Source organism: Mustelus asterias, chromosome 2 (genome assembly GCF_964213995.1).
Source record: "Mustelus asterias chromosome 2, sMusAst1.hap1.1, whole genome shotgun sequence".
Lineage (NCBI taxonomy): Eukaryota > Metazoa > Chordata > Chondrichthyes > Carcharhiniformes > Triakidae > Mustelus > Mustelus asterias.
Window position 1 is genome coordinate 42,547,354 of NC_135802.1, and position 21,584 is coordinate 42,568,937.

Consider the following 21,584-nt stretch of genomic DNA (forward strand, 5'->3'; position numbering starts at 1 on the left):
ATGTACTTCTGAGGCTGTACAAGGCTCTGGTCAGACCCCATTTGGAGTATTGTGAACAGTTTTGGGCCCCGTATTTAAGGAAGGATGTGCTGGCCTTGGAAAGGGTCCAGAGGAGGTTCACAAGAATGATCCCTGGAATGAAGAGCTTGTCGTATGAGGAACAGTTGGGCCTGTACTCATTGGAGTTTAGAAGGATGAGGAAGGACCTTATTGAAACTTACAGGATACTGCGAGGCCTGGATAGAGTGGATGTGGAGAGGATGTTTCCACTAGTAGGAAAAACTAGAACCAGAGGGCACAACCTCAGGCTAAAGGGATGATCCTTTAAAACAGCGATGAGGAAAGTGGTGAATCTGTGGAACTTTTTGTTGCAGAAGGCTGTGGAGGCCAGGTCATTGAATGTCTTTAATACAGAGATAGATAGGTTCTTGATTAATAAGGTGATCAGGGGTTATGGGGAAAAGGCAGGAGAATGGGGATGAGAAAAATATCAGCCATGATTGAACGGCAGAGCGGACTCAATGGGCTGAGTGGCCTAATTCTGCTCCTATGTTTATGGTCTTATGGTCTAATAAGTAGCATGACTACAACTGGACACTGTATTCCATGTGATAATTCTTGCGCTTTATAAGCCATAACAATTCTTTAGACATGTAAGGGAAGACTATGGCCAGAATTCTCCGACCTCACCTGCGGCTGGGATTCTCCAGTCCCGCTGCTGTGAATGGAGATCTAGATGAGCGGTAGCAGGGCGTGTGAGACCGGAGAATTCCAGCTAACATCTTCATGCACATTTTAAGTACTTGAAATAGAGAATAACAACACACATACATTTGATATACAAAAGCAAGACAGCACCAATAAAGCAAGTGATTTGTGTGACTTTGTTTTCACTTATCATTGTACACCTAAAACAGTCCACAACAATGCAAATAATTCCTGTATCCAGCCCACAAAAGGAAGGCCCATTTCAACCAGTGTTTGGCTTTACCTTAGTACTGTTGAGTCTGCATTTGTGCGTTCCTCCAAACCATCCATCAGTCGAACACTGGTCGATGTCCACGTTCTGTAGATTTATGTCAACTCTAACAACACCCCTGGAAGAAAAATAAAACTAATAGTATCCACAAATAGATGGGAAGAGTTAACCAATCAAGGTTAATACAGTTAGTAACCTGATTGAGAGAACAGGAATACATAGTTAATTGTACAAGGTGTGAAACTTAAACTTAAATAAACTTAAATTATGTTGCCACTTTCAAATGGTTTGTAAGATTCATTTGATATCTTAAACCAATGAACTATGTAACTGAAATAATTAATGCAATATTTCTTCAACATCTTTCTGCATGTTTAAGACATAGGATCTTAGGACAGAATTTTACAGCCCCATCCATCTGCCATAGTCAATGGAGTTTTGAATGGCTCGCTGCATTTTACAGTCCTGCCCCTGCCACACCGGGGACATAAAATTACACTCAGAGGACTTGGGAGCAAGAGGAGACCATTCTGCCCTTAGGCCCTGCTACACCATCCAATAAGATCATGGTTGATCTGATTATCATCTCAGCTCCATTTTCCTGTGTGACCCAATAGCCCCTGACTCCCCCGTTCAACAACATTCTGTCTAACTCTGCCTTGAATAAATTCAATGACCCAACCTCTTCTTTTTGGGGAAGAGAATCACACAGAATAATGACCCTCTGAGAGAAAAGGTTTCTCCTCAAACCCATCTTAAAAGGGAACCTTCTTATTTTTAAGCTGTATCCCCTTGTTCTAGTCTCGCCCTGAAGAGGATACGTCCCCCCAGTATCCACCCTGTAACTATTATGCTGCAATGTAGTGGAACTGGTAAGAAGTGGGGTCATAATTGCAAACTCCCCCACACAATGAAGCCCACAAAAATAAAAGACAAAGGTGGTTTTGGGCCATTTTTTGAGTGAGTTTCAGCAATTGCTTTAGGGACCACTGCTTAGGTTACTCTGCATGGACAAAGGTGGTAGGAATGGCTTTGGCATATGTTCCAATTATTTATTCATCAAAATTACATTTGGAGGTTTTATGTACACCGTAGACCCCCAGCTTACATGTTAAAAGTCATCATCTATCTGAAAAGTTTGCTCTTGTTATCCATCTAAAAGCCCTTACTAAGGTGCCTGCGGCAAGACACCAGCAGCCAGTACTAATGAGCTGATAAGTTACCAGATGGCATTTTCCTGCTGTTACCGCACATGTTCCCCTGAACTAAACTCGCTCCCACTGAGCAACACCCAGCCATTTATCTGTAGAGAAATAGGTTAGAAACTGTGGGAACCTCATGTTCATATCTATGTCACCTTCTCACCCTTTCCACCAAGGGATGGTAGATGATGTGAGGTGCTGAATATTATTTTCTCTGCCAAGTTTTCATTCTGTTGGGTACAGTAGGAAACAGTCATAGAAAAAAACTAACAAACTCATTCCAGTTGTGAAATTGTAATTTTTTATTAGTAATGGACGACGCAAGTTTTCTACTCACAAAAGTAGATTCTTTGTTCCATCAGGACACTATGTCCTCCACAATTACATTTTATGCAAAGACAGCTTGTTGGTCGTTCATTGCAATTCTCACCAACTTTTAAAGATACACAATAGAAAGCATTCTTTCTGGTTGCATCACAGCTTGGTATGGCTCCTGCTCTATCCAAGACCACAAGAAACGACAAAAGGTCGTGAATGTAGTCCAGTCCGTCACGCAAACCAGCCTCCCATCCACTGACTCTGTCTACACTTCCTGTTGCCTCATCAAAGCAGCCAGCATAATTAAGGACTCCACGCACCTCGGATATACTCTCTCCCACCTTCTTCCATTGGGAAAAAGACACAAAAATCTGAGGTCACGTACCAACCGACTCAAAAGCAGCTTTTTCCCTGCTGCCATCAGACGTTTGAATGGACCTACCTTACATTAAGTTGATCTTTCTCTACACCCTAGCTATGACTGTAACATTACATTCTGCACTCTCTTGTTTCCTTCTCTATGAACGGTATGCCTTGTTTGTATAGCACGCAAGAAACAATACTTATCACTGTATACTAATACATGTGACAATAATAAATCAAATCAAAATCAAATCAAATCAAACTGCAATTTGAATTCAATTCAAATTGGACGCAGACAGATATAATTTATTTGCTCTGCTCCATTCAGATATAAACAGATAATACTCAAGAAGAAGCCAGTGAATACAAAATCATGATTAAGAGGCACTGAATAATTCCTAAACATTGCAGGTATGGAGTGTTTACAGTTTATTTATTAGTGTCACAAGTAGGCTTACATTAACACTGCATTGAAGTTACTGTGAAAATCCCCTAGTTGCCACACTCCGGCACCTGTTCGGATACACTGAGGGAGAAATTAGCATGGTTAATGCACCTAACCAGCACTTCTTTCGGATCGTGTGAGGAAACTGGAGTACCTGGAGCGTTATGCAGATTTCAGATCCCCCTCTCTCTCACATGGGTCAATTGTATAATCGATGCCTTGCTGCCTTATACATAAACTCAACAGTCTGTGTACCATCAGCAGAAGTGTCAATTGGAAATTTTAAACGAATCACACATAAGTAATCATGACCACTTATAATGTTCAACTTTAAAATATTCAATATATGTGCAATAAACCCTAATTAATATACACTGCGATTGCTTGCATCCCTCACAAGCTCGGATAATTATTGCCATGTGATATTTCAATGGTCAATGGAGAAAGACTTCAAGTAATGTACCAGAAAAATAACTTGGTGATCCAATCCCCAACTCACAAATCCAATAAACCCTCAAGTCCTGTGTCATAAAATTGATGAACCATCCAGTCCTGCATTGCACAGCATGTCCAAATGGAAACACTGCGCCATACCGATAAAAAAACAGCCAAAAGAATTTACAACTGTGTTTGTAATAAGAACAATAATATATCGATCACAGGAGGCTTACTGAAGTAATCTTATTGCGGCGTTCAGATGACAGCCGTGGTTAATGTTTCCACCTCTCATGCGTGACATATAGTTTCATGTCCAATGTCACCACCACCTCTCTCACCCACCTACTGTAAACTCTAAGAGGCAGCCAGGCATGTGGACTGATTTTAAAAATATAAAACAAAATTAGAAATCCGCGTTACTACAATTTGAAACAGTACAATTAAGGCTAATTTAATCTCCCGATTCCGAAAAGGATGCTAAACTGTAATTACTTTGCCGTTATGATTTATAAGAACAGCTACTGGTCTGAATTGTAGCTTTGCCACTCACTGCTGTCTATTCTACCCTTTAAGATATACTTCTTGCGTCTTTGCCAAGAGGTCATAAATACAAACAATTCTTCTTCGTGGAGACTTTAATGGCATCTATCTGGCAAAATTCTTACTGTTCTCTGTGGTGAAGAGTTTATCAATGTTGTTTGTATTGTATGATATGTCGACTATAGTTCAACAAAATGTATCTTCTAAACAAAACCTTACCTGAAACAGGAAGTGGCATCTTTTTTATCCACAAAACAGCAGATTTATTTCAGTATTTGTTCCTTTCTTTATTCATCATTGGCAAACGTTTACTGGGAGAACCACATAGGAAATGCGCATCATAACAAAACTAGCACAGCATGTCACAATAGGTCATAATCACACAATACTCTGTGCTAATGTAAGCCATCCACCAAACAACTCTCTTCCATTCAAATCTTCTCACAAACAGCCCCCAACCTCAGCTTTCCATGTATGTACTTTGTCAAGTTAAATGTTTTGGCCATTCTTGCTCTTCTGGTTATGTCAGCATTATCACTTTGTAATAGTTTCAACCCAGTTGCAGTTTTAGGAAGGAACAACTCAGCTTTTTATGAATTGGTTATGCCTGCAAATTTGACATCATTCCTGCTGTATCCTGCACAGGCAGACAGGAATGCGTGCAATAAAAGATGTTCTAACTACTAAATGTCCTAATTCTATAATACTGTAAGCATTGCATGCAAGGGCAAAAAGAATACTTTGACTAACTTGATGTTAGTTGGTGCCCTGAGTTTATTACAGAAGGTGCTAATGTTTAAATTAGGCATGTTGGCATTTACAATTTGCCCACCACATGAGGTAGCAATCAGGATGAGTGGTGCAAACGTTAATCTGACATTCAAAATTTTCCCCAAATCACCAGTACACAAAGTAAATCAATGTATATGCGAGTTCATATTTGCTCAGAACAAAGATGTTTTTAAAATTTTGCACAGTAAGAAATAAAGCACATTTCAAACCTCTGTAAACTCAGCTGTCACTTTAGTGAATGACTAGCCTTCAAAGCAGTTACTTAATCTAGCATTCACTGAATCACCACTGAGACTATCCTAAACCACTTCAGAATAATAATTCCATATTTCTGTCAAACAAGTTTATTTGTTCAGAGGTAAACAGTGTCATTCAATCCTCCCTAGAAAACAATCATCAGTCACAAAGCAAACTTGTTTCTTTCTGAACTGCGATAAACAGCAATTTATCAAAATATATTTTATGAGATATTAATGGGCCCAATCTTGCTGCGTGGGACATTGTGCAGCGTGCATTGTTATTTAGACCATTTCCTGCACCTTTCAGTGTGAAATATTTTGCACTGTAACTTGCTGGAAGTGCGAACTGATAGCAGCGTGGCGAAGGTATCAGGACGTCATTCGTGTTTTTAAAATTCATTTGTGGGCGTCGCTGGCAGGCCAGTATTTATTGCCCATCCCCCATTGCCCTTGAGAAGGTGGTGGTGAGCTGCCTTCTTGAATCGCAGTAAGAAGTCTCACAACACCAGGTTAAAGTCCAACAGGTTTATTTGGTAGCACAAGCCACTAGCTTTCAGAGCGCTGCTCCTTCATCAGGTAAGTGGGAGTTCTGTTCACAAACAGGGCATCTAAAGACACAAACTCAATTTACAAAATAATGGTTGGAATGCGAGTCTTTACAGGTAATCAAGTCTTAAAGGTCAAGTCTTCAGATCTTCTTGAATCGCTGCAGTCCACAGGCTGTGGGTTGACCCACAATGCCGTTTGGGAGGGAATTCCGGGATTTTGGCCCAGCGACTGCGAAGGAACGGCGATATATTTCCAAGTCAGGATGGTGAATGGCTTGGAGGGGAATTTACAATTGCACTAATATCAATTTCCTTAACCATTAGATTTAAGGATTAAGAAAGAAACAGGGGCAACAGGGAAGGGGACACATACAGTCAAATCAGGTAGACCAAAATAAATAAAAGGAGGGAAATAAAGATTGGATTAAGAGAGTGAGAAAGGAGATGGAGAGGTAAAGTGGAAAAAAAAATCTTTAAAATGTTTTAAAGAATTTATTATTTGCAGGGATGGAGCTCAACAGTTTAAATTGTTCATTTCTGCACTAGATATAGATTGATTGGCATTGCATAATGTAATGATAATATTTTATTCAAGAAACATGCTCCCAGTCTGAAGGCTGAATTGCATATGACTTGCATCAAAAAATCTATATGCAGACTACACAATCGGGTTAAAAACAGGTATCAATGATGTAGTAATAAAAATAGATAAACAATTTCAGCAAGTATCAGGGAAGTGGTGGACAGGATATTAAAGGAAGAGCAACGTTGAATTAAAATTGTATGAAAATTACAAACCAATACATCATTCCTACAATAGAGGCATTGAAGTGCATATAAATTTCAACACTGAAGTGCTTCACTGAGGACCCAAGCCATGTAAGGAGCAGGGCTACAGCAATATCTTTCCTTCCTGCGTCTGACACAATGGAATTTAATCGAACATGTAGCATTGGGCTCAGACTTGCAGGTTGTGTGCACTGGAACATTTTTAGAAACATACTAACACACAAGGGAGGGAGAGAGGTATCTCGATAGCTTGCTCCAGAACACATGGAGGGGGATATTCTGGTAACATAGAGAGATACAAACACAGGACGGAGGGAGGGAGGGGGATGATGCAACTGATAGTCAGCAGGACAGGCAGAACCTGGCTTACAGGAGAAAGCACTCACAAATTCCACCATGATTGGGATTGTGAAGAGAGCAAAGGAGAAAGAAAAAAGAGAAAGGCAAGTTGGAGAGATATTCCTCAGTGGCCATTTGATGGATATATCTAACTGTTTTCAACCATGCCTATATTTTTAAGGTCACTCAATAGGCACTTGTCTGATTGCAATTGCCTCTGGGAAAGCAGGTTAACAATATAAAATGTTAATTTCTCAATTGGAGTGATATTTCAATCTGAAACACAGCATCCAAGGGTTTCACAGGCAGCTAGAAACTCGCCATTTGGAACCAAAGATACGAGTCAACAGCAATTCAAGGGAGTTAATTAAAAGTCAGGTTAATACAGCAATAAATACCCAGTGTGGACCCCTGCTTTCTTACCTAACACGTGGAAAGGATTTATTCAGAGTACTTAACGGCAGGATGTTAGTTTCTACATTTTGGCAGTATTGAGCCTGAGATCAGGATGGGTCAGAAAGAGTAGGCACTTTGGGTTTGCCTCACTGGCTGGCTTCCAGTGGTGCAGAGCTTTGTTGAAGTCACACACATGGCAATCCACACAACCCCACAAAAAATGGTGGGTTAGGGTTTAGTGGCGGTAGTTCTAAAAGCAGGCATCCAGCACCATTTTGGCTAAACCAAATCCCCTCTCCATCTTAATGAAAATTCAGACCATTGTCTGCAGAGGGATCTGAGGACAATGAAGAACAGCAAGAGGAGAAGGTTGGGTAGAAAGATGGTGGCCCAAACGTTCACATTGTTGCCTGCAATGGCAGGGACTTTCTTATAGCCATGAGGTTCAGTTAGCCACTAACATTCGACCAAGATTAACAAGCCCATCCAATGGCCACTCTCTCTCCCTGCCCACCCACACCTTCCCAATCCCATTGACATAAATCAGCCCGGTTACCAAGCAACCACCTGTTGCATGCTCCCCTTTCAATTTAGGCCTTCCCATTCACCACCTGGAAAGACTAGTTGCTACCCGGCACCAAGAATTGGCAACACACAAAAGTGGTGCAAAGTAATAAATTTATGTGACTTTACCGAGGCACAGAAACTTCACGACAAATCATTTTGTCTGACAGCCATGCACATAGCTTTGTAAAAAATGTGGTTCTTCCTTTTTCCTACCATTCTCATCTGAGGCAACCCCTGTTCTTTCCGCAGAGCTGGAGACAGGTTGCATCTCTGCTCTGACCACTGAGATGTTCTTGGCTGATATCCTCTGTATTTTGCAGCTCATGATGGCCCCACTAAAAACCGCTGCATTTGCACCTACAACAGGTGAGAGGTGAGTGCACTCTGAGTGGAGTCTCTAATTCCACGTCTCCTTTAACCATCATCCCTGTCATGGACCGATCAAAATCCACTCCTATCAATTGGTGGGGAGCAGTTCATTTTGAGGCAACAGGCATGCTGGCATTCAAGAGTCTGCAAGGCCAGGGTCAAGGCCTGTATAGAGTCATTTGATTGCTGTGATTGATATTCCACAGAGTCATGAAAGAGGACATACTTGTAATGCCGTGTGACATCAACCCACTCATCCTTGAGCTGTACTGCTCCATTCTCTTTGCAGTCAAGCACAACATGTGTGGAAGGCCTGCCAGCAAGTTGCAGATTTTCTGCTGCTCATCCATAGTTGTCCTTTTCATTGACCATTCCCTGGGCACAACATTGGTGTCCAGCTGAGCAGATCTCAGATAGGGCTGTGTCTTCTGAGGCAGACTCTCTACCACTAACTCAGCCATTACTGTCAGTTGCAAAGTGTGATGTGTGAGAGATTAGGTGACACCCTAAATAATTGTGTAACTGGACCCACCGAACTGTGAGTATCTGAGCTGCTGCATGTTAAGGAGGGTCTTGTGGTGGTGACCCCTCTAAAAGTATCATCTCCCCTGAGGATTCAGTATCCATGGCATCCACCAATGGCAGCTGCACAAGCTGCTGACAGAGAAAGTACACAGATATGTATTAGCAAGGTAAGAATGTTGCAACTAACCAAAGGAGATTATAGAGGTGATCATATTTTCTAACTGCTGAAATAGGGTCGATTGCCTGAGTATTGAATAACATATAGGTTGGAGATAATGTCTGTCTGTCACCAGATGGATGAAGGGTCCCCATTACCCTAGCTCCCAAGCCCTGTTATGCCATTCAGGCCACTGAGGATCTGCAATTGCTAGCTTTGTGATTTGTGCAGGTCCATCTCCACTTCTTTCTAACTCCCTCATGGTTTGAGCTCTTCTCTCCTGCAGGAAGGGAAGGAGTGACCTATGAATTATTGTGGTGGTGTGTATGCTCCTGATGTATAGAGTGCATTAGTGAAAGTGACTAGATCGAGTTTCTTTAGGGTTTGCCTGTTATCCTAAGAATGCTACCTAATCAAGAAAAGGCATTAAATTGTATAAGGATCAGGATGAGTGACAGGGTGAATGGACAGATGGGGTTTTGAAAGAGAAGAATGAGTGCACAAGTAAGATAAGCCAGTGTGAGCAGGGATCTGATGGAGTAGGTTTGACAAGATAGAATGAGGCGGGGGATGGTGGAGTGTGGTTAGTTTTTTCATTACTTAATTTTTAGTTATTCATATTACAGGATGTGGCCATCGCTGGCTGGGCTAGCGCATTTATTGCGCATTCCTCTATTTCAGAGGGCATTTGAGAGTCAACCAGATGTGGGTCTGGAGTCACATGTAGACCAGACCAGGTAAGGTCGGCAGATTTCCTTCCCTAAAGGGCATTGGTAAACCAGATGGGTTTTTACAACAATTCACAATGGTTTCGTGGTCATTGGTAGAACTTTAATTCCAATTTTTTATTGAATTCAAATTTCACCATCTGCCATGGTGAATGTCGAATCAAAGTGTTTTAGGAAGGACTACTCTGTCATTATAAACTAAGAAATCGTCAATGATTGCGAGATGTTTTCTTTGTTCGAAGTATTGGCAAAGGACTGGATTATTTGGAATATTCTCTGGCCATCCATTCTAGCAATACTTTTTTATCTTGATATACCCTCCATTCTGCTGTTGCGTTTGTTTAATTTTTTACAATCTCTTTTCAGTGGCAGCTAGGTGTCTAGTAATGAATGAAGTGTGTGCTCCCAGCGCAATACAACTTAAATCTTCCAGTTTGATTGGTTCCAGTGGTATTCTTGACAAACATCTGCTGTCATCTGGAACATATCTTCAACATACTCAGTCAATGAATTGTGTCTCAGGAGTCTCAGTCTAAAACTTTGAATTCTAGATGTTTTGTTTGCAGTTTTCTTTCGGTTAAGAAGGATAATCAAAGGTTTGCGGTTGGTTTCAATTTTAAACCTTAATCACATGACATTGTCAGAGAATTTCTCGCAGGCTCATGTTCGTGAGAGATCATGTGATGTAATAAACTAGTCTTAGAACAAAGAACAAAGAAAAGTATAGGACAGGAACAGGCTCTTCGGCCCTCCAAACCTGTGCCGCTCATGATACCCTAACTAACCTTCCACCCTTACTCGGTCTGCATCCCTCTATTCCCTCCCTATTCATGTACCCATCCAGATGCCTCTTAAATGCTGCTAATGTGCCTGCTTCCACCACCTCCTCTGGCAGCACGTTCTAGACACCCACCACTCCCTGTGTGAAAAACTTCCCTTTATCTCCCTTAAACTTTCCCCCTTACTTTGAACCTCTGTCCCCTTGTAATTGGCACTTCAACCCTCAGAAAAAGACTCTGACTACACCTCTCATAATTTTGTACACCTCTATCAGGTCTCCCCCTCTTTCCAGTGAAAACGATCCTAGTTTATTCAACCTCTCCTCACAGCCAACGCCCTCGAGACCTTTAACACTTAAAGATGTATTGAAGAAAGACCACCAACACCTCTACTTTCTCAGAGGACTAAGGAAAATTGACATGTCAGCCCCGACTCTTACCAACTTTTACAGATGCACCATAGAAAACATTCTTTCTGGTTGTATCACAGGTTGGTATGGCTCCTGCTGCACCCAAGACTGCAAGAAACTACAAAAGTCGTGAATGTAGCCCAATCCATCACACAAACCAGCCTCCCATCCATTGACTCTGTCTACACTTCCTGCTGCCTCGGCAAAGCAGCCAGCATAATTAAGGACCCCACGCACCCCGGACATTCTCTCTTCCACCTTCTTCCATCGGGAAAAAGATACAAAAGTCTGAGGTCACGTACCAACCGACTCAAGAACAGCTTTTTTCCTGCTGCCATCAGACTTTTGAATGGATGTACCTTGCATTAATTTGATCTTTCTTCACGTCCTAGCTATGACTGTAACACTACATTCCGCACTCTCTCATTTCCTTCTCTATGAACAGTATGCTTTGTCTGTATAGCATGCAAGAAGCAATACTTTTCACTGTATACTAATACATGTGACAATAATAAATCAAATCAAATCAAAATGTCTTCTTTGTCCATCTTTAAGAATTTGAGACAGTTTTGTGCCCATACCTGTAGATGATGTGCACACTGCTACAATTGTTAGCAATGCTGAATCGTAGTGCACTAAACTTTTGGTGATATTAAGAGATATTTTGATCTTGTCAAAAGCATTTTGCTGGTCCACATTCCAGTACCACTGTTGACCTTGTCCCAACAACTGTCATAATGGCTCGTTGATATCCACCAAGTTTGGTAGGACCTTGCTGACTTGGTTTACCATGCCAAGGAATCTTTGCAATTCTGATGCTTTTAGGCTGTGGAAACTTAAAATGACTTTGGTTTTCTGCATATCGGCTGGAATTCCTAACGTCTGCACAATGTGGCCTGTGATTTTTATAATAGGCTTTGGCAAATTCACATTTGTCATTTGTCAAACTTGCTTCTTGTGTTCCTACGTAACAATCATGTTCTTCCCTCGATGAAGCAGGTACGAGAATGTTGACTGTGTGGCGTGTTACTCCTTACACAACACCCCTGCTGCACACACAATGCTAAATGAAATTATAATGAAGTAACAACAATAAAATGCCACAGATAGACATGCCAAAATTCCTTTGGAGTGGAGTGGCGCAGGCTTTAAGAGAATCCCTCCCTACACTGAATGTGCCCCAGAGTTAATTCTGGGCCCAATGGCTGAGGTCATGTTTTAAACTCACAATCAAAATCTCACACAAAGTATTTCCCCAGTTTTACCTGAAATACAATCATTAACAACCCTTAAATACAATGGTCTTGGAATTACACAACAGGATTTTAACGTACAAACATGCTTGTACCCTGCAGCCTCATTTCAACATTATTTACTGCGGATCTATTTTTATCTTGAAGATGAGAACAGGGCAGAGCAGGCAAGACAATGACATGTCACGTGTGAAGAGTACAGAAACACATCAGGAAATGAGAAGCACTGAGACTTATGATCAAAAGTGAGCGAGTCAGATCACTGGCTCATTTGAACATTTACATTTTATTGTGCTCAATCTTCCAAAAGTCAGAATACACGATGCTGGAACAGTTTCCACTGGAACGCAGGAAATTTAATGGCGTTCTTTATCATCATGATAAACTCAGTAAAGAAAGATTATTTGAATGATAAGGGGGTTAGTTTTAACTTTGGACAATAATTGACACTGAAAGGCCTCCTATTGTACACCCCGCCTGGCTTTCCTTGTTAATTAAGTCAACTGGACTCAGTGCATAATGAAAGGCTAATCTAATATTGTCCACTGTACATCGTTGGCCGCAGTTAAAATTATCCCCGAGGAGTCATCAATTTAAAATTGTCCTTAAGAGGCTGCAAAAAGTGGTTAAGAGAGATTTTGTCATGTAGAGGTTTGTTGAGACATAGAATTGTGTGTCATAGGAATGGTGAAGTAGAGATCATTGCATTTTACTTTTTCCGATTATTCATTCCTTGCTGGCTAGGCCAGCATTTATTGCCCTTGAGAAGGTAGCGGTGAGCTGCCTTCTTGAACACCTGCAGTCCACGTAGAATGAGTATTCGAAATAAAGGAAAGTAAGGGATGTGAGAAATGCAGAGGCATCTAGCTTTGGGCTTCTCTCACATAGATACAGCACTAACAGGATGGGCCGAATGGTCTTCGATCCTGTAAACTTCTCAGGTGCTATTTTTCAAAGTGAGTGAGACTTGATGAGTAAAAACATAGAAGCAGGAGTCTGCCATTCAGCCCTCTCCACCTAATCTGTCATTCAGTGACAATCTGTACTTCAACTCCATTGTCCATCTTTTCTCCATGTTCCCGATGCCCTTACATACAAAATTCTATCAATCTCGCTTTTAAAATCTTTACCTGACTGACAAACCACTGTTTTTATCGCGGGAGAGAGTCCCATATTTCCACTAGTGTGTGAAAAATGTATTTCCCAACCTCACCCCCTGTCTTAATAATTAATGATGGCCAATCACTCTCATTTATCCCCTGGTAAAATAATCACCAGTCAACTCCAGGAGAAACGCAGCTTCAGGGTGTTGCCTGCAATTGTATTGTCACAGCAACAGCTAATGGATTCTCAATTAACCAGCTGTAAATTCTAATTAACTGCTGCGCATTAAAAGCAAGACTAAAATGTCGTTGTTGTCAACTAATCCAAGCAGCTATCCCAGTTTCTGGATGTTTACTGGGGTATTCAATTAATAACTTCAATCTTTATTCAATGGAGGGAGAGACTGGGGAAGGAGCAAACTACAATTTACCACCACATCCATCTGAAGAAACAACACCTATAACCTTTCAGACTCTGCCTCATTCTCAGGAAGATGCTGCAAAGCAAGCCAGCCAACAGAAAAAAAAACAACACAAGAGGAAAATATATATACATTATTTTAGAGAAAGCAACAACCGTCACTAAACGCTTTGGCAGCCAAAAAGCTGTTGCTCTGTGCTGCAGTGAGGTGGTTATATGATTGCATATCGAAGCTGCTGACAGAAGTTAAAAAGAGAGTATCGCCATAGTAACCAGCTTCAGTGGAAGGAGTGTGAATTTGCTCTGTTGCTTTAGATGTCTGCAACAGGACTGGTGTGAAAATAAGACTGGGAGTTAATGTCACAGCTTCCTACGGGATTATTCATGTCCCGGATACATTGGGGTGAGCCACCAAGGCTGCTGCAGTCCAATCACAAAGATAATGACAAATAAGTTCTTAAAGTGCTACTCCATTAGTTGGCAGTATTTGGTTTTTGAAGATTACATTAAGTGCCAATCGTACCTGAACTTTGCAGGACAGACTGTAAAATCCAAATTCCTAACTTATACGCATGGACCGGTGTCATGGTTAAGGCACATGTCTCGCTGCTTTCATGGTTCTAGAGTTTGGTGTGGATTCCTTTTTCTTTTATTCTTTCATAGGGTGAGATCTAAGTCAACAATTATTCACCATCCCCAATTGCCCTTGGGAAGAGCTGTCCGCCTGGTGTAGGTACAACCACAGTGCTGTTAGGGAGGGAGTTCCAGGATTCTGACCTAGCGACAGTGAAGGAACGGCGATATAATTCCAAACTGGAACGGTGTGTGTGGCTTGGAGGGTAAATTGCAGGTGGTGGTGTTCCCATGCATCTGCGACCATTTCCTTCTAAGCGGTAGGGACGGTGAGTTTGAAAGTTGCTGTCAAAGGAGGCTTGGTGAGTTACTGCACTGTGACTTCTGGTAGACACTCAGCTGCCACTGTTGGTGGTGGAGAGAATGAATGTTTAGGTAGTGAATGGGATGTGGATCAAGTGGGCTGCTTTGTCTTGGATGGTGCTGATTTTCTGGGGTGCTATTGCAGCTACACTCATCCAGACAATTGGTGACTATTTCATCCCTTGCTGAAGATGGTGGACAGCCTTTGGGGAGTCAGGGAGAATGTAGTTTGCCACAAAATTGCCAGCCTCTGAACTGCTCTTGCAGCCACAGTATTTATATGGTTGGTCCAGTTCAGTTTCTGGTCAGTGGTGACTAATTCCCTCTCCTCCCCCACCCCCACCAAGAAAATCAGGAGTGGTACAAAATGCTGCCACAATTACCCTTCCTTCCATCCTCCCTCTCTGCTTGAGGTGACAAATGTTTTGGAACAATTTGATGTGCCAGCTCCTGCTACCTGGCGGTTAGACTCTCGTAACTTCCAAATAGAGACAAAAACCAGTGATTGTTCAATAAGATAAAGGCAAAATACTGCAGATGCTGGAGTCTGAAACAAAAACAGAAAATACTGGGTAATCTCAGCAGGTCTGGGGAAAGAGAATAGAGTCAACGTTTCGAGTCTAGGTGACCCTTCGTCTGATGCATTTTCTGTTTTTGTTCCGGTGATTGTTCAGTTTGCTGCAGGTCACTGACACGTCCCTTGGTCTGAGTCACGCTGCTTTTCATTCATTCATTTGGAGCTGATTGGATTTTTGACTGGTGACTTTAAAGATAAGAATCTATTTCAGTCAATCCCTAATTTTCACTTTCCAACTCTGAAGTGTGGCAAGTCTGAATGATGTGACGCAACTGACAAGCACTTGACGAAAGTCAATGATCAGAACGAAGGAAAACAAAATCTTCAAGGTTGCAGATGATACAAACACACAAATTAAAAGTTGGCCGTTTGGCCCCTCAAGCCTGCTGTGCCATTTAGTAAGTTCATTTCCATCTACCCCGATAACCTTTGACTCCATATTACGCATCTACCTCTGCCTCAAAAATATTCAGTGACTCTGCCTCCGCCGCTCTTGATGAAGAGAGTTCCAAAGCTCGATGACCCTCTGAGAGTAAAGATTTCTTCTCATCTCCATCTTAATTGAGATCCACCCACCAAACCCCCCGCCCCCATATTTTAAACAATGTCATCTCATCCTAGCATCTCCCACAATGGGATAACAAAATTCAAGCCAAAGGAACGAATAAGTCGTATCCAAAGTTCATTGGGCAGCATGGTGTCACAGTGGTTAGCACTGCTGCCTCGCAGTTCCAGGGAGTAGTCCAACGCCTTGCAGTGCCAGGGAGCTGGGTTCGATTCCCGGCTTGGGTCACTGTCTGTGTGGAGTTTGCATATTTTCCCCGTGTCTGCGTGGGTTTCATCCGGGTGCTCCGGTTTCCTCCCACAGTCCAAAGATGTGCGGGTTAGGTTGATTGGCCATGCTAAATTGCCCCTTAATGTCAGGGGGACTAGCAGGGTAAATACGTGGGGTGACAGGGATAGGGATGGGTGGGATTGTGGTCGGTGCAGACTCGATGGGCCAAATGGCCTCCTTCTGCACTGTAAGGTTTCTATGATTCTATGAAGTAGATTTAAAAGAGTTTAAAAACCCCATATTCCCCAACCCAGTGCAGCCTCCTTCTATCTCATTTCCAAGATCTGCAAACAAGACCACCTTGGCTAACTGATTGATTCCACCTGTTCCTGCCCCATTGAAGTGATTTCTTTCTATCTTGACTCTTTTTTACCCTCTTGTCCAGTCTCTTCCCACCTACAACTCTATGGGGGCGATCTTACCAAAAATATTCTAAGTGCCAAACGAGCATTAAAACGGGAGAGCTTCAGACCCATTTTTTCAGCGAGAGAAAAAAAAATTAAATCTCATGACACTCAGAAAAGAAAGTGAGGCCAACTGTGATTCTCGCCAATAGCTGGAGTGGACAGAGTTTATTCACGCCAGGAAGCCAGCTGTTGATTGCTGGAGAGTGCTATTGCGCAGGCACCCTGATCTCCCAGCTCACTGTGTCAAGAGTACACAATACATTGGGAGATTGTCACTCTCTCCACCTCCCCCCCCCACCCCGGACATCGCCTCCCACCTGCCCCCTGATTGTGCCCCACCCACAAGCCAATCGCCACCCCACATTTCACCCCCCCAGCTGGTTGCCTCCCCCGATTCCCAATCACCCGGCTGATTGCACCACTGATTCCCCACCCCCCCGGTCAACCTCCACCCCCGTTCACCCCCTCCCCCCATTGGCCACTACCCCCGTTCACCTCCCCCCCCCCCCATCAATTGCTGCCCCAGTGATCCTGATTGCAGAATGTGCAGCCCCTGCACGCTGCCTCACCTCCAGGCGAGGAGCTCCATAGGTGTGGCTGTTAAGGCGAGTAAGACCAGATGATTGCGTCCTGAGCTCACTAATAATATTTTTTAAACTTATAAATATTTACATCAGCCTCGTACCCTTCCCGGGCGCAAGGCTGGTTACGCTGGCTTAACAGGGCTGGTAATAACGCGAGAGGCGAGATCCCAGGCACAAATCCAATATTTTGCCTCTCTCACGATCTTATTGGCTCGCCACACTGATTGACCAGCACGACGAGCCGATGAGTTCACCCCCCCCCCATCTCTATATCCATGACTCTTCCGATGTCTTCTGTCTCTTTGGCTATTTTCGCTTTACTATAATCAACAATCTCCTCTTAACCATGGATGTCCAATCTTTCTTTACCTCCTTTCCCCAAAGGGACAGTCTGAAGAGCTTTCTATATCTTCCTTGAATGGAGGCCCAACCAGTTCCCATCCACCACCATCACGCAGACTGGAGGAACAGCATCTCATCTGCCGGCTAGGCGCTTTGCAGCCTTCCGGTCTCAACATCAAATTCAACAACTTTAGATGATTTGCTCTATCCCACCTCGGTCCCCTTTTTATTCATTCTATTTTATTTAATTTTTTACTGTTTTCTATCTTTTATTTCTTTATGGTCTTTCTTCATTTTTCTTTCCCCCCCCCCCCCCCCCCCCCCGCTCCCCCGCCATTCTTTCCTTCTCCCTACTTCATCCCCCTTTCCTTACCTTTTCTCCCCCCCACTTCCCCTTTTCTACATTCTACCTCTATCCCATTCCCACTACCCCCCCCCCCCCCCCCCCCACCCCCCACCCCCTGCACCCAACATCTCCATTAGGCACAGTTTATAGCTTCTCTGCTGCTTGGCCATTCACACCCTCTATTCTCTCTGTGGACAGCCAATAGTAGTCTTTTCCCCTGGTTTCTATGGCTATGATTAACCTTTCATTCCCTCTCCCTACAGTATAAATATCTCCCACTTTCTATGCCTTTTAGCTTTGACAAAGGGTCATCTGGACTCAAAATGTCAGAGGAGAAATATTTAGACCTTCCACAAATTGAGAAAGAAATTGCAACACTAAGACAGGCAGTTCAGCCCAACCAGTCAGTATTGGTGTGTCCTCTCTGTGAGTAGACTCCCTAATCCCATCTTCCCATGTCCCTTTATTCTCCCTTTTCTTTATGTCTCTTCAATTAGAAAAGTCTTTCTCCTCAAAAGCCACTAAAAACAGCTACTCATTCGTGCTCTGTGTATCACAATGTGTATTTGTCTTAAATTAATTTTAAGTTTCCAAAGATTGATCTCTGTGCATTTGTTTGTGGATGGAAGGGGGTGACTGAAGGTGTGCGTTTTGAGGTGCTCTCAGAGGTGAAGCCCCTCCGAACTGGTTCATCTGGGTGGCACAGTGACAGGGGCAGCATGGTGGCAGGGGCAGCACAGTGGTTAGCACTGCCGCCTCGCAGCGCCAAGGACCCAGGTTCGGTTCCAGCCTTGGGTGCCTGTGTGGAGTTTGCATGTTCTCCCCATGTCTGCATGGGTTTCTTCCAGGTGCTCCGATTTCCTCCAACTGTCCACAGATGTGCAGGTTAGGTGGATTGCTCATGCTAAATTGTTCCATAGTGTCTCAGTGTTTTAACCTCTCCCAATGTCTTACTCTCCCAAAGTCTTGGTGTTTTAACCCTTATGAATATTACTGAATTGGAACAGCATTTTCTACATCTACCTCATGCACAATTCCTTTAGTTTTTCCCAGTTTATTCCCACATATATCACTATGTGATTGTAATAACTCCTTCAGATCATTTTGATTTTCTTCCAGAAGGTAACACAATAATTTATCCCAATTTCTGATTACTTTGTCATTGTCCAATCTAATGTGAGGAATGCAAGTTTTTTATTTCTTATCCACTTTTTTGCATCACATGCTGTGCCACCGTTAAAGTTGTCTAGTCAACTCACCAGCCCTATTTATTTTTCCCCTAAAGTTTAATACAAAGTCCAACAATGTAGTCTCAGAATGCTGACTCACCAATTTCTCCTTGACCAATTTATGTGATCCTCTTACCTCATGACCAAGAACTAATTCGAAGGGACTAAATGTTGTTGAATCATTAGGTGCATCCCTAATTGTAAAAAAGTACAAATGGAATTCCTTCATCCAAAACTTCTGGATAATCTTGACTTTTGGCCCTCAACATGGTCTTTAAGGTTTGATGCCACCGTTCTAATGCTCCCGACAATTCTCAATGGGACGCAGTTGATTTAAATTGCTTTACCCCCTAAGCTATCCATAACTTCCTGGAATAACTTTGATATTAAATTTGATCCTTGACCTGATTATTTCTATGGGCAGTCCGTATCTGGTAAAAACAAGTTAAGGAACTCCTCTACAATCCTTTTAGCTGTAATATTATGTAATGGAATGGTCTCTGGAAATCTGAAAGACACACCCATTATGGTCAACAAATATTGATTCCCACTTTTTATTTTAGGGAAGGATTGTATGTAATCAATAGTTCCTCAAAGGCCAGAATTGGTATCACGAGTGCTAGTTTGATTACCATTTGAGATTTTCCTACTACCTGACATTTGTGACATATACAGCAAAATTTAATTACGTGCTTATGCAGTCCAGGCCAATAAAAATGTTTCTGTTTTTTTGCTTAAGTTTTTCTTACTCCTAAATTACCTCCTAATGTAACCTTACGTACTACCTGCAACACATCCTTTCTATTACCAACTAGTAATACAACTTGATGAACTACTGCCTATTTTTCATTGTCAAAATATGTAAAAGTCTCCACTTCCACATTAAGATATCATTTTTAATGCAATAATATTCCAGTATACACTCAGATTCTTCTTCTGTGTAAGCATTTTTGACACAATTGCTTTATCTCTTCATCTTTCTATTGTAATGTTGCCAACTTTCTTGAACTAAAGATATCCACTTCGTTCTCGACCTGTTCTTGTTCTTTCTCAAACATCTGGTCAAAAATGTTTTCTGATAACTGAACTTCAACCTCTTTATCTTTACTTTTTGATTTCTCCCCCTGTCTCAACCTATGGCTTTATGACCTTGTTACCACATAGTCAGGAAAAATTCCAGAATATGCTTAGTGCAATGCCTCAGTTGTTTGATTTTCCACTGGCTTTTCAACCACAATAGGTATCACTCCGATCTAATCCAGCTGTATCATTACCCAGGATAAACTGTATTCCTGGAAAAGATAATTTCTCTATTACTCCTACCACCACTTTTCACTGGACTCTCCTCCCATTAGCACATGACTCAGCCTCTGTCAATCAACGTAATCAAACGCTACTCTGAAACCCCCAGGGGATAACCCAAAAAATAAGGAAAACTGCATTAGCTCAGATTAAAATAAACACCCCAATTTTCTTTTTATTCATTTGTGGCACATGGGCATCACTAGCTGGCCAGCATTTACTGCCATCCTAGTTGGTCTTGAGGAGATTGTGGTGAGCTGCCTTCATGAAGCACTGCAATCCACTTGAATCAATTATTCTTCTACATTCTTTCTCAGTGTGTGGGCTGCCGGGAGCAGACAGAACAGCACCATTTAAACAGAGTTTAATTTTAACATTGATTTCACAAGAACTGTGATATAAGTACATTTCTTAAAGGCACAGTATCATCACAACGTGTGATGTTTCAACACTTGCCAGATGAGAAACCATAAATTATGTTAGTTGATCGTTCTTGAGATACAGAAATGTAGTTAGGAATTTGTATTCCAATGACATTTATAGATTATGGGTTGCAGATTTTCAAATATTGATGCACAGGGCAAGGAGGAATAAACTGACCCAATTACTATTGGGCGGCACAGTGGCACAGTGGTTAGCACTGCTGCCTCACAGCGTTAGGGTCCCAGGTTCAATTCCAGCCTCGGATCATTGTCTGTGAGGAATCTGCACATTCTCCCCGTGTCTGCGTGGGTTTCCTCTGGGTGCTCCAGTTTCCTCCCACAGTCCAAAGATGTACGGGTTAAGTTGATTGGCCATGCTAACTTGACCCTAGTGTCCGGGGGATTAGCAGCGTAGTTAAGAGGGGTTACGGGAATAGGGCCTGGGTGGGATTGTTGTCGGCGCAGACTCGCTGGGAGGAATGGCCTCCTTCTGCACTGTAGGGATTCTATGATTCTATTGGTAGGAACATAGAACAATTATTAAAATGGGAAATAAATCCAGCCATGACTCCAAATCATTGCTATGCTACTAATCTGGCCCTGGTAATATAACAAGAGAAACTGCTCCATTTGAAAAGCACGGGGGGGATTTTATGGCCTTGCTTGTCCCGAAACCGTAAAATCCTGCCCGAAGTCAATGGACCTTCCCATGCTCCACCCCTTGCCTGCTCCGATTCCCATGGTGGGAAGGCCAGTAAAATTCCGGCCCACCTCTGATTATGTTGCCAGGGGAAGTGATGATCTGAATAAATTCTCTCAGCTCCAGTGTGACAGCAAAACATCTCCCAAAATGATTGTTAGAAGTACTTTTCAAAGTAGAGGAACTACTTTATGAACAGGTTGA

The 21,584-nt window shown here is 42.4% G+C and overlaps 1 protein-coding gene across 1 annotated transcript in view; it reads right to left on the reverse strand.

The window, feature by feature from the left end:
• The window catches only part of gpr158a (G protein-coupled receptor 158a), a 512,094-nt gene that overhangs the window by 436,389 nt on the left and 54,121 nt on the right, over positions 1–21,584 (reverse strand). Inside the window, exon 2 of the mRNA XM_078200264.1 lies at positions 992–1,097. Within this exon, the coding sequence (XP_078056390.1) occupies positions 992–1,097 (106 nt within the window). The remainder of the gene's footprint in view (positions 1–991; positions 1,098–21,584) is intronic.